The sequence below is a fragment of the Rhea americana genome, unplaced genomic scaffold, assembly GCF_003343005.1.
Source record: "Rhea americana isolate MKP2758 unplaced genomic scaffold, rheAme1 scaffold_257, whole genome shotgun sequence".
In the NCBI taxonomy this organism is placed as follows: domain Eukaryota; kingdom Metazoa; phylum Chordata; class Aves; order Rheiformes; family Rheidae; genus Rhea; species Rhea americana.
The window spans coordinates 746567-760125 of NW_028186376.1; the positions used below are offsets into that span (position 1 = coordinate 746567).

The 13559-nt window shown below is 44.1% G+C and overlaps 1 protein-coding gene across 1 annotated transcript; it reads left to right on the forward strand.

Annotated features, from left to right (window-relative positions):
• The first annotated feature begins 12835 nt into the window (after positions 1–12835).
• INAFM2 (InaF motif containing 2) lies at positions 12836–13553 on the forward strand. The gene has a single exon (XM_085307407.1). It carries the CDS (start codon positions 13088–13090, stop codon positions 13538–13540), a length of 453 nt encoding a protein of 150 aa, XP_085163533.1. The 5' UTR covers positions 12836–13087; the 3' UTR covers positions 13541–13553.
• The last annotated feature ends 6 nt before the right edge of the window (positions 13554–13559 follow it).

Sequence of the window (13559 nt, forward strand, 5' to 3'; positions counted from 1 at the left end):
AGTCACTAAGGCTGAACCTCACTTCCTTTTGTATAACCCAGCCTCCTTATCTTTCATTTCACACTCCTTGCTCTAGGTGGAAGCTTCCATCCCTTTTGTGAAGAGATAACTGATGGATCAGCAGTATAAGGAAGCAACAATCCTGCCTGCTGTTGAAAGCTTTGGTATCAGAGCAGGCAAAAGCAGCAGTTTGAGCAGGATTTACTCTAACTGCCCTTCATCACCTCTCTCCTGCAATGCACATCATCTGGTTTATTCCCATGCTACATCCACTTAATTCTTAGGCCCTGTGCCTCTTTGCTTTTTCCCTCACCCTCACCTACACTCCACCACCTACTACAAGAGTTGGGGCATGTAAAAATTTCCTGTTTTTTTCTGGGTTTCTTGTCTCCCCTTTCCTGCTTATCCAGCAGCCTCTACCTCCCACAGTAAAAGTACACACAGAAGCAAAGTAGGTAGCATCTCCCTTTAGAGATTTTACAGGATAGAGTTTGTAGACAGAGATTTTAAGTCTACTAAGCTGCCTTGACTAAATGTCTACCAAGTTTTAGCAAATTACACTGTAACTCCAACTCAAATGTTTTGCTAGCATGCACACTTCTGCTGAAGTCTGTAAGAAATCTGTTCCAGTATTGTGCTAGTATAATTCTACTTTGCAATGTGTAATACTGACCTCTAGTGAACGAGCATTGCATATGGAGCCTTTAACATTGCCTTCAGACACCAATAATAAACCCTCAGTCAGGCAAAACCGTGAGTCCACCTCACTACTTCTTTTTCTCTTTTGCACTGTGAACCCTGGGAATCTTGAAAGAATTAATGAAACCAGKAGGTTCATAAAAGCCAGTATTTTCTCACCATGCCTGGAGAGGAGAACTGCGTGTGCCAGGGTATGCTGCATGTTCTACTTTGTGTCCAAACCGCAAAGACAAATGATTCATGACATCTCTTGCAATAGTGTGACTCTAAAACTTGATCTGCAGAGCTCTGGGCTATTAGATCTGAAGACTGTGGGCTACTGCACAGAAAGACAAATGGCACAGATGCCACAACACTGCAAGGGCAGTGAGCTATTGCCTAAAAAGCAAAAGACAGTCCACTAAACACTGAGCCATGGTTAGGTCCAAAATGAACCTATTTACTAGGCAGAAATATGTGGCACTCAGTTGTGCCTTCAAGATTACTGGAATTGGTTTCTGCGTATTTCCAAACCATATAGCTGACAGGATGCAAGTCTGCTGCAATACCATATTGCATATATATATATATATATATATATATACCGTATATATCCTATATATTACTGTATATATATGGCTGAAGCCTGCAATTCCTGAGCACCACTATTGCTGGCAAAAGAACAGAGCTTCTCAATAAAAGTCATGAACAGAGGAGCAAAGATGGATGAAGAGCACCACATTTGACAGAACATGCCAGTCTTGTGATACCTTGCAGTAACTGAGCAGCATGAACGGGGAAGTGAGTTCCATCCAATGCGAAGGTGAATGCACCTAATTGACCWGTGTTGTTTGCCTACAGAATAAAGTATTGAACTGGAAATCAGGACACTGTGTTCTAATTTGTTCTTGAACTTGTCAACCTTTCTTTAAACCACACCAACTTACTTCAACACTGTGCAGGCTGTCTTTTTCTGTGGAGGTATTTGCTGCCCACCACAGTTTTGGTTGAGACTTCCCAGTACTCTTGTAATATTTTTGCTATGTTCACATCATTGATTCTGCTTATCATAGTGGGCCCAGGCACTGAGCGTGCTTTGACTCTTCACGTCCAGAGAGCTCCAAGGCAGCCTCTTAGCACAGGATTTCTAGGGTAAGGTAGCAGATTAATCCAGTCTACAGGGCAGGCTTGAATCCATTCTTATGAGAAAGTAGGTATGTCTGCACATACAGGTTTAGAAAGACATGAGTTCCTTGGCTGAGAAACAAAGGATTTTGGCTGCAGCATCAAGCTAAGGCAGATAATGTGGCCTTCAGCTCATGCTTGGCTTTTTGTCATCCAGTATAGAATAAAATATGCAGATATGGCTATGCCTAACACCTTCCCTCTGTCCTGTCCCTCATAGTGCCAGAAGGAGAAATGCACTGGTAAACAAATATGCTGATATGCTTTATATCTTGAAATGAGGTTTGTCACTGTGCTTCTCTGCTCAGTGTCTAGCATGTAAATACTGTCATAGCACCCCTCAACTAAAGTTCAAAGAATTGTCATAAAATAAGTGTCAGTTAAGAGATTATTTACTTTTAAACCAGGACTACAGAATAGTGCAAATGCACTAAGTTTTCTACATGGATTTTAACACCTGTGTCCATATATGTAAGCTCCAAGGCACTGATTTTCAAAAGGCAAAGAGTACCAATGAATCTCATTCAAGAGACAGAGTCGCATTTCAGGCTGAAACAATATTATTCACACACCACTGAAACAATACTATTTCAGAGTCTAGGATGAAAGAAAAAGCAAAAGTTGGCTTCAAACCTTCTTTACACTGCCCCTACTAGCTGACTCCAAGTTACAGCAGCCTCAGACTGCTACATATGAACCACTGTCTTCTCAACAAATGAAACTGAATAAATTTTAGCCATGGTCTCCCTTAATCCTTACACACTGAAACACACTGTAATTCTCAATCTGCTAGAAATAAAATCTACTTTAGTAAAGGATTCTGTTATAGCCGGTCTTAACCTTCCACTATTCCCCTCATTGCAAAGCTCTTTGCAAACTGCATCCAGAACTATTCACCTTTTCAGCGTGAAATGTTCTTGTGAAGCAACCAGAAATTCAAGTTTAGTCCAGTATTAATGAATGCATTTTCCATCTGAGATTGCAGAGGAAAAAATCAAGTATGCAAGTAGGTCTACAGCCTCCATTGTTTTAAAGTGCAAAAATCAGAGATTTGTAAGCTTTGAGGGTCAAGAACCTTGTCATATCATTGAAGTCGTTGCCGAAAATGCTCAAAAGGCACAATGACACCAAAGCCCATAGTAACCATTGAATGAAGCTGATTTACATCAGCTGATACCCTTACAGTTGTAAAGATGCAGTTTGTCTGAAGCTAAAGGGACAAGACCTCATCCAAGCACTGCTTTCTATAAGCACCTGTGGATGGGACTGGGTTTTACATCATATCCTAAAGAGATGATTTTTGTTCTGCTCTTGCAGAAAGATTCGTTCCATTAACATGTCACTGGTGTCTGCAACACTGCTGTGTACACAGGTGGATTACTGATTCAGCCCAGTGCTGTAAGTTGATGAGCACATGATAAACACAGTGTGGCCACCACTTCCTTCCACTGCTCCTCTGAGAAATTCATATGCCTGGCTTACCCTGAAATGCCCTTCATTTTACCTTGTTTATTTCTACTTGTGCTTTTATATAGCTTTTCTAGCCTTGACAAATAGAATCACRGCAGTATGTTTTAAATTATCTCCTTTCTTCCTAGAGGTCAAAATTAGACCTTGGAAAATGAAGGGTTTTTTTATTATTTCAGCACATCATTGAACAGGGAACAAACAACATGCAAATGCACAAAATGACTGCAGATTCTTGGAAAAGAAGAGCTCTCTAGGAAACAACATTTTAACATTGTGTGTGACTCCAGTCACTCTTTCTTTTGTTCCTTCAGATAAACATGGGATCAGGAAGAAGCAGCAAACTGAATGGAGATTTTTTTTCAGAGCACAATGAACTTTGCTAGGTCTCATACAAGCTCATTCTCTGGTAACCAAAGGTATCAGCATGTTCATGAACTACACTAACAAATACAAGGTCGGGTGTACCAGTGGGAACAGATAGTGAAGGCTTCAGAAAGCTACTTCCTACACCATTCATTTGGGACCTATCCATCCTGCAGATCAGCTATTTGACAACTGCAGTTTCTCTGTTAGTTCTCTACAAACTACAGCCAAAACTGATTTTATTCAGGTGAAAACATGAAAATAAGAGCCATGCACTTYATCCAAGATTCTATCACCTCTCCAGGCCATCTTTTCACTGTCCTTGGAGAGGAGGCTTCCATCTAATGAGGCACATTCACAAGGGAGAAGCACAGCTTCTCWGACACAGACACCAGCTCTGACACAGGCCACCTTGTTACTATTCTGGGTACAAACCACTGGGTTGGATGTTGTATTTGATTTCATTCAGCAGTGTAGCTGGTCCCCTGAATCACATTACCTCTCTAGTATTTTTTTCTATCTGACGTAATGATGCACACACAACAGTTTCAAGCTGCTGTTTTAATTCAGTCACCGTGCTCAATTTCCTTGCAGTGTTATCAACATGTATCAAGTCCAGCACATTCTCCTTTTTTAGTGACACACACAGAAATGGAGAAAGTCAAAAAGTCAATGGTCACTTTTGCATTTTTCTGCAAGCAAATGCTCTCTGATCTCCCAGTGCCTTTGCTATATTCAAAGTTATGTCATTTTAACTAAGGATAGAACTAAAACCCATGCTAACCTGCATTAAAAAAAATCTCTGTAGATGTTTAAAACAGTTTGAACTTCACATTGCTTTAGTGTAACTCAGCCAGGATCCAAAATTAAGCTAAGTGAAATTGACTTTGCAGAACAGTCTAACTTAGTTAACCAAGAGCTTAGCTGCATTAAAAGCTGGTCCCAAAGAGGGCCAGATATAGCCCTGGAGCAATTATGCACAAATGAACTACTGAAAAAACAGCCTGCTTGGTCCTGGGAAGAAACTACCCTGGACTGGAATAGTGGTAACCCAGGATCATACTAGCTTCAAGGCTGCCTCATGAGACTGTGKTTTTTCTAGAGAATTTTGTTCTAGTGTTTGTGGGGGCAATCACAAGCTGGTGCAACTCTGATAACATGGCCATCAGTCATCATTGTCCAATTGCTTGAAAAGTGGGGGTTATTTTCAAAATACAGCTGTAAAAACTGTTTGGATGTTGGGGGGCGGGTGCACATGCGTGAGTGTACATGCACATTTCCTCCTTGCAAAATCATTGCTAAAGCATTGATTTTTAATCCCAGACTCCTGCACACTGATTGTGGTTACAGTAACAGGAAACACTGAGAGCACAGGTTCACCCCCAAGGAGAAACTTTTGCATTCAACCTCTTGCAATCATGCACTTTGTTAAATGGGCACAAATTTCCTCTCCACAAACTAATTCATGAAACACATCAGAGTGCTAGGAAGTCCTGGGACTAAAGAGCTGAACACTCAAGCAAATGCAAATTTTCTTATTCCAGTGAATGCCCAGGCACTAGTAAGCCACTCTGAACACCCTTCTTCAATTTTAGAGAGGAGTCATGAAAGCAACAGACCGAAGACAATTCATATAATCCTGGAGAATTCCTCTGTCTTCAGAAAGTTGTCTGCATTCTGTTTCGCTACTCAACACAACACCAAACCTCAAATTACACCAAATAAAATCAATGCTTCCAAAATGTTTCTTTTATAAACTTAGCCAAGCTACTCTCCTCACTACAGTCTGAACCATCCTTTATTTACATGYGTTTCTAAACATTAAAAACAAAGCAATAAACTCTTTTCAGACATGCTTTTCCCTTTCTCAGCCCTCAGAGTGTTTTCTTATCACATGCTCACTGTCCAAGGTTCTTCTATAAGTAGGACATATTCTTTATACTGGGCAGATGGTTCACAGAATAATAAAACAGCTCAAATGGGCCTCACCAGATTGGCACAAGGCTGAAGCTGCTGATGCATCACTGCCCTGAGCTACCAGGGGCTCTCTATCCAAGGTTTCTGTGCTGAGGGAAAACACATCTCCTACTGTTATATTGAATGCCAACTTCAGCATCGCTTTTTCCTATCTTTCCCACTGTGCCTCACAGTCTAAGTCAGTGCAAGACAGTAGGTTGTGCAAATTTCACTTACTACAGAGAAATCAGAAGCTGAAAGAATTAAAAGAACATCCCCAACCTCCCTCCATCTGTCATTGGATTAACAAGAGAGATAGCACCTTCCCACATAATGCAGAGGAGATTTCAAAGACTGAGAGAAAAATGCCAGAGAGGAATAGAATCCGATATCCTGCTGGATTCAAACAGGAGAATGGAACAATACTATAAAATAAAGCGTGTTTCACTGAAAAGAGCAGAGAGTAGAGCTTGAGATACTGTCYTCTATCAAGAGCAGAGATACCAAGTATGACAGAAGACTCAAGCCTAGGGAAGTATTTGCTCAAGGACTTCAGCCAACAAAAAGAGATGAATTTAAATACATCTATTCTGTACTTCAAACATTAGGAGACAGGTAGGAAGAACTCCTCAGTTTCTCTTCTCCCCAGCACACAAGTACTACCAYGGAGAAAGTATGAAGTTTAAAAAGCAACATACTTACAGCCAATAAAAAATACGATTCTTTACAGAGCCTACAATCCACTTGCAGAAGTCACACTGCTAGAGACAGACACCAAAACAAAAACCAGAGCTAGTGTTCAGAAAAGGGACTGTTTAGTGTTAGAACAGTGAATAATGATTTTAGAGTTATGGAAGCTAGTCTAATCAAAATGCACACTTCAGAGCAAGTTGATCATCTGTAGGTGCCATATCAAATTGCCTCCTAATGACTGGACACAGGACAGAAATACAGAATAGCTGTCTTTGCTGAGTCAAAAGCACAGGGCCAGAAGGACTTCAGAAAGCCATTTGGTCTATCCCTTGTTCCAAAGCAGAATCAGCTGTGACTAAATCACTTTGAACTTTTAGTTCAAAGAGCTTTAGGAGGCATCCATTAACAGTGGAGACTCAACATCCTCCTAGGCAACCTATTCCAGCATTTCACTATTCTCAGAGGCAAGGTCTGTACAGAGGTAGTATGTTAAGCCAATAATCTTCCCTTAATTAAGTCTTCTCTGTCCCGAAGCATTAGATACTATCCACTGACTCTGAACATGGCAGATCAATAATATAAGTTTATTTAGCTACATCCTTAAGGGGCAAACTGAGACATCTCACAGCAACAGGTAACAGCAGAATTCAAGCAGTACTGTTCTGACAGATAGGTAGAATGCCAAATCTTGAACAATCCATCTCAGCACTTGGATTTTCAACTAAATTCAGACTTCAGGAAACAAATAGAAGCCTCACAAGTAAATGAGTTTCCTGGTGGACTCTCAAGCTACAGAAGTCAAAAACCGGATGAGCTTATACATAACAGGACCCCAAAGAATACAGTGCTTGAATCACGCTGGGAGAAAGAGTAGATGCTCATAGCCTATTCAGCTGCCCTTTTTTGGCAGGTCCAGTCCCAGGATGCACCATGTACCCTTAATTCTGTTTGTATTGGGCGAGTGATCTCTTTTGAGTTTTTTAGGCAAAAGCTCACGGGGGCTAACTTCCAAGCTTTGTCTAGTATCTGATATATTCATTGACTTCACAAGACCTCTCTGTACTCTGCATCCCAGAGCTCTCTTTCTGCACCACAGGAGTCTATTCAATGCATAGATTGATATTCCTGCTAAAACCCAGAAGACGAAAAGGAAATATCATTATTACAGCCCTGGCATTCTGGTTCTCACTTGTCTTAAAGGCTGTTGCTAGCAAAAAGTAAATTTTAGGAACACAAAGCACATACCTTCTGCTAGCTGCCTTGCACTTGAACAAAGAGACCTGGAGAGAAATGTACACCGATTTCTTCATGGTAAAATGAAAAGCTTACACTTGACTATGGCAAAAGTACACAAGGCTTTGTACTTAATGAACACACCTCCTGTCTTAACCACGGCAGAGGCTGCAGAGGGCTTAGCATGGTGAGGAGAGCCTTAAGAACACATAATTCCTTTAATACTATGGTAGAATTGTTTTCTTTTGATGAAGAGTAAGTCTCCATTGCAGTCAGAAGTTACATTGCAGTTTGAATAGGTGCACACAAGTTAGCTTTTGTACTATTAGAACCYGCAGTGGAGAGATACAGACACAAATCTCAAGCCTTGTAACTCAAGAATTATTGTTCAATTTTATAACTACATATCTGCAGTCCTAGGGGGTAAAAGGGAAGAGATCAGAAGAGTTGGGCAGGCATGAAAGTGTGTTCAGATAGCATGTACTGAATTATCTGTTGGCATATTTTCTAGCTGAAGCAGCTTTAACTGCTCCTAGAATTGACATTCAAGTGATACAAGTGTAGTCACATCTCAACCACATCGCACTAGCCACTTTTGCTGGGATGGTTTCTATGACTCCAGTACATATCCTTCATATATGTAGAAGGATATTCACCACTGATGGAGAAGGAGCACTATTTACAGTGAGATTTATAAAAACAGTTTTGGTGGACAGAGTAAAAAAAAGAGCAAAAACAAACAAATAAAAAACCAGCACCAGTGAAAGAGCAGCAATCATTTGCATAGTTTAAGAAGGATGAGTTTCCTTTCTAGGAGAGGAGAATCTGATCTTGGAGAGGTAGGACTAGGGCCTGTAGGTGTGACTGCTTTTTATTACATTAATCCCAGCCACCTCACTGTTACCCACTATGCCTTTGTTTCCTGTATCAACCTGCCATCTCTCTTAAACATCCTTTATCAATACTGACATACTGACACAGCTGAATACTAAGCAAGACCAGGGCTCTGACTTCCAACTTTCCAACACTACAACAGCAACAATAAACAATAAAGGAGGATATAACATGTCCATGGACAGATTTAAAAAGCAGAAAGATAACAGACTAGAAACTCACTAGGCAAAGACTGTCAAGGCCTTGTTCAACTCTGGAAGAAGTGCCTAGTTATGTCAAACCTCTCTCCCAAAATTCCCAAACTGGATTTAAGGAAGAGCATAAGAAAAGGAATTAGCCTGGAGAAGAGAAGACTGAGGGGGGATCTTATCAATGTCTGTAAGTACCTGAAGGGGAGGTGTCAAGGGGATGGGGACAAACTCTTTTCAATAGTCCCATGCAACAGGACAAGAGGCAAAGTGCACAAACTGAAACACAGGAAGTTCTGCCTGAATATGAGGAGGAATTTCTTTCCTGGAAGAGTGACAGAGCATTGGAACAGGTTGCCCAGAGAGGTTGTGGAGTCTCCTTCTCTGGAGRTCTTCAAAGCCCACCTGGATGCAACCCTGTCTAACATGCTCTAGGTGACCCTGCTTGATCAGGGAGGTTGGACTAGATGATCTCCAGAGGTCCCTTTCAACCTTACTTATTCTGTGATTCTGTAATTGTGGAAGGCAATAATTCACAAGTCTTTCAGGAGAAAGAAAGATAAATCTTTTCAGTAGCAATGCCAGAAGAGATCAAAGATAACATAAGAGTTTGGAAGGAACTGATTTCTACATAGATCATTTGAAGAAGAATTCTGAATGGAAACGATTAGCCATGCAGTGAGACTCTACTGTATGAAGGACCTGTCTTCGTAGTATTCAATAGCAGGAAGACCAAAGACCAGCAAGATAAATAAAAACATAATAAATAAATACGTAAATAAAGACAGGGCAAAGTTTAGAGAACAGGTTAAAATACAGGATGAAGATCTAGGAAAGGATGCTAGGCAAAAAAGGTCCAAACCTTGGACCAAAAGGACCAGACCTTGGACGATGAGAGGTTGGCATTAGGTGATCATTAAGAGAAATTAGCCTGAAGAATCAGTAGAAAATCTATTTTGTAGAAATTGCTATGAACCCACATTTGCCACTTAAATTCAGCATATAGAGCCCAAGGGAACCCATGTATCAAATCATTAGTACAACACAAAAGATGCATTTGAAGCAAAAAAGCTATGTCAGTAGGATGCCAACAAACAGTCTTAAATCACATCATGTTGTTCAGGTTTATAAAATTTGACTCCAACCAGAGCAAAGCAGTCAGATGCAAACCAGGATATAAGAAATAAGGGGCTTGTAGAAAAAGTCATAAAACTCTCTAATGAATGTTTCCATGCATACTGGCTTATACCAACATTTCATGAAAATTAAATATTTAAGAAAGATATAGCATGTCATTACCTGTAGCTTAAGAAAAGGTATGATGTTTAACAAGAACGATCCTGCTCATATTAGCTAATTTTATGCTGTAAGAAGTGTTACTTTTTGCTACATGGAGAAAGACAAACATTTTATTTCACAGTTTCTAAAATGCCATTTATCAGTAATGGAAAGAGGGAATGTACATTGAGGCATGACAGGCTAGGCATCATGTCAGACTGTCAACTACAAAGCACTTTCATGTCACTTCATGTTATCAGTAAGTCCCCTCTGCCCTGAGGAGGCAGTGAATTCATTATTACCCCTGCCATTACTGGTAAGGCAGCCACAGTAGGATCTGCTCACTCCTCTCTGTCTACACTGTGTAGTTATGATTTGTACTGCTACCAATGAGACTTGTGCTGAGGCCAAAAGGCAGAGGGTCTCCAAAGACAGCAAGCAGCACAATATCACGTGCTTTAGCTAGACCACCCTTTTGTCCTTCCCTTCTGACAGCAAGGGCAGGGTCTGGATACAGAACATCCCACAGCTGCATAGCTGCTCTCATCTAAAAGCAGAACAGCTTAATGGAGTAGGGAAGAATGAGTTCTGCTGGCAAGAGCCAGAACAGCCAGGCTGCTACACTCACCAAAATCAGTCCACTCTGACGGAGAATTTAGTGGCCAAACTACTGCGGTGTTACCCTTTTAAGAAGGATAAGCTGGAGCCCTCAAATGCCCGCACTCCACAGCTTCCTTTCCTCCTTAAGTCTCTTGGCTGTTAGACATGGAGCTCCAGCGAGGTGCAGTACTCACCTGAGGGTTAACAGGGAAAGTGCCGGGGTTCTCGAGCCAGATCACTGCTAGAAGGCCAACCCTTCACACCTATACGCCAACCTCGGAGCTTTCAGTTAACACAATCCACGTTTTGCCAAAAATTAGGCTTTTTTAATCTTTTTTTTAAGTTTCTCCCTCTTAGTCCCTAATATACTTTCTGCCCCAGCGCTGCAGCTTCCACGCTTCTTCTTGCAGGAAATTCAGTGGTTTTCCTCTTATCTCCCTCCAGTTTTTCTTGCTATTAGAAGGAAAAAAAAGTCACATTTAACTTGAAACTCAATCACTCATTTCCTCTGAGGCCTTTCTAGGCAACAGTCATTTCTTCAGCTGCTGTCAGCCTCTTTTAGAACCACCATGTCTTGTAAGCAAAAGGTTTTCATTCTGACTGTCCTAAGATTTGGGAGAGGGAGAAGAAAACGATTTTAAAAGGAACAGCTAAATCCTTCTAAAAAGCCAACATCTCTCAGGAGTGGGGGATCCATAACCTGGGTGTTTCAACTGTTTTCAGGAAAAAAAAAATATAATGCTCGGGACGGGGAGGAGGCTAACAAGCATAGAGAGAATAAAGCCAATCCATATCCTAACAGCAACAACAAGGATTTAAATAATTTCAGCAGGCTTGGATCAGCCTAATTAGAAGGAAACTAAAATAACCTCACCAAAAACTGTGGTTTAGCTAGGGGTATCCTTCAAACTTCACAAAAGTTGCAGGTGGCATCACATACCCACAGCCAGGGTAGCGCTGAGAAGTAACTTCTCTTTCTATTAAGAAAGTGGAGGAATATTTCTGATGTTCTTCTCCAGCACTGGGCCAGGAGGGCTTCACTACCCCTGCTAACCCTGACTAACCTGGGCCCAAGCATACGTGCCAAGGGAAAAGGGCTAATGCGCTGTTGGCATGAGCTAGCCAGGTGAGCCCAGAATAGCACCACAAAAGCAAGGCAGAGGCCGCTGCAGAGGAGTATGTGGGATAACTTTTCAATATACTGAGCTTATTTCATCAATTTATTCATCAATGACCTGGATGAAGGGACAGAGTGCACCTTCAGCAAGTTTGCTGATGATCCAAAACTGAGAGGAGTGGCTGATACACCAGAAGGATGTGCTGCCATTCAGAAATGTGGACAGGCTGGACAGTTCTGTGAAGAGGAACGCCACAAACTTCAATAAACACAACTGCAGGGTCCTGCACCTGGGAATGAATAACCTCAACTACAGGGTGACCTGCTGGAAAGCAGCTCTGCAGAGAAGGACCTGGGAGTMCTGGTGAACAAGTCAACCGTGAGCCAGCAATGTGCCCTTGTGGCCAAGAAAGCCAATGGTATCCTGGGGTGTGTTAGGAAGAGTGTTGCCAGCAGGTCAAGGGAGGTGATCTTGCCCCTCTACTCAGCCCTGGTGAGGCCTCATCTTGAGTCCTGTGTCCAGTTCTGGGCTCCTTGGTACAAGAGAGACATGGAGCTACTGCAGAGAGTCCAGCAGAGGGCTACAAGGGTGATTAGGGGCTGGAGCAYCTRCCCTCTGAGGAACGGCTGCGAGAGCTGGGCCTGTTCAGCCTGGGAAAGAGAAGACTGAGGGGGAATCTTATCAAKGTCTACAAATATCTTAAAGCAGAGTGTCAAGARGATGGGGCCAGACTCTCTTCAGTGGTGCCCAGCAACAGGACAAGAAGCCACAGGCACAAACTGAAACACAGGAAGGTCCATTTGAATATGAGGAAAACCTTTTTTAGTATGAGGATGACAGAGCACTGGAACAGATTGCCCAGAGAGGTTGTGGAGTCTCCTTCTCTGGAGATATTCAAGGCCCACCTGGATGCAACCCTGTCTAGCGTGCTGTAGGTGACCCTGCTTGAACAGGGCAGTTGGACTAGATGATCTCCAGAGGTCCCTTCCAACCTCAACCATTCCGTGACAGCGCAGACTGCAGCCCCCTTTACTCGCCCCCAACCGGCAACCCCCGGCCGCACGGGCTGCCACGCGGGCCCTAACAGTCACTGCTCTCCTCAGGAGCGCGCGCCCCAGGGGCCGCGCGCGAGCCCGTTGGGGAGGGTGAGGGGGCGGGGAGAGGGAGGGGAATCGCCCCTTTAAACACAATCCACCCGGCAGACGCCCCCATCAGCACTGGCGCGGGTGGTGTTGCCGCTTTAAGGGCCACCCTGCCACGGCGCAGCCCCCCGCCTCCGCGCGTTCGGCGAGCCGAGCGGAGCCGCCGGGCAGCGAGAGCAGCGCGGGCCGCCGCCGCAGCAGGAGCAGCATGTCCTGAGCCGGGCGGAGGCGGCGAGGAGCCCCCACCACGGAGGGGACGGTGGAGCAGCGGGCCAAGGGCCGGGCCCCCATGAAGGAGAAGGAGGTGGGGGCGGAGCGGGGCAAGCCCGCCACTTACACCGGGGACAAGAAGGCGCGCATGGCGGCCAAGACCAACAAGAAGTGGGTGCGCCTGGCCACCGTGCTGGCCTACGTGCTCTCCGTCTCGCTCGCCGCCATCGTGCTCGCCGTCTACTAYAGCCTCATCTGGCAGCCAGTGCGCGGCGGCTCCGGCGCCGCCTTGCAGCCCCACGCCGCCGTGCCGCCGCCGCCAGGCCCTGCGGCCAGCGACGGACCTCGGCCCGCCGCGGCCTCGCAGCCCCCCAGAGTGGCAAGACCCACGCGGGAGACTCTGCCAGCGCCGCCGCGGACGGGCTCCGACCGCGGCCCCGGCCTCGCCGACACGGACCGCCTGGCCGCGTCGCCGCCGCCCGCGGCTGAGGCGGGCACGGCCGTGCTGCGCCGTGTGCGCGCCAGCCCCTGAGGCGAGCGGGGCGTCCCTT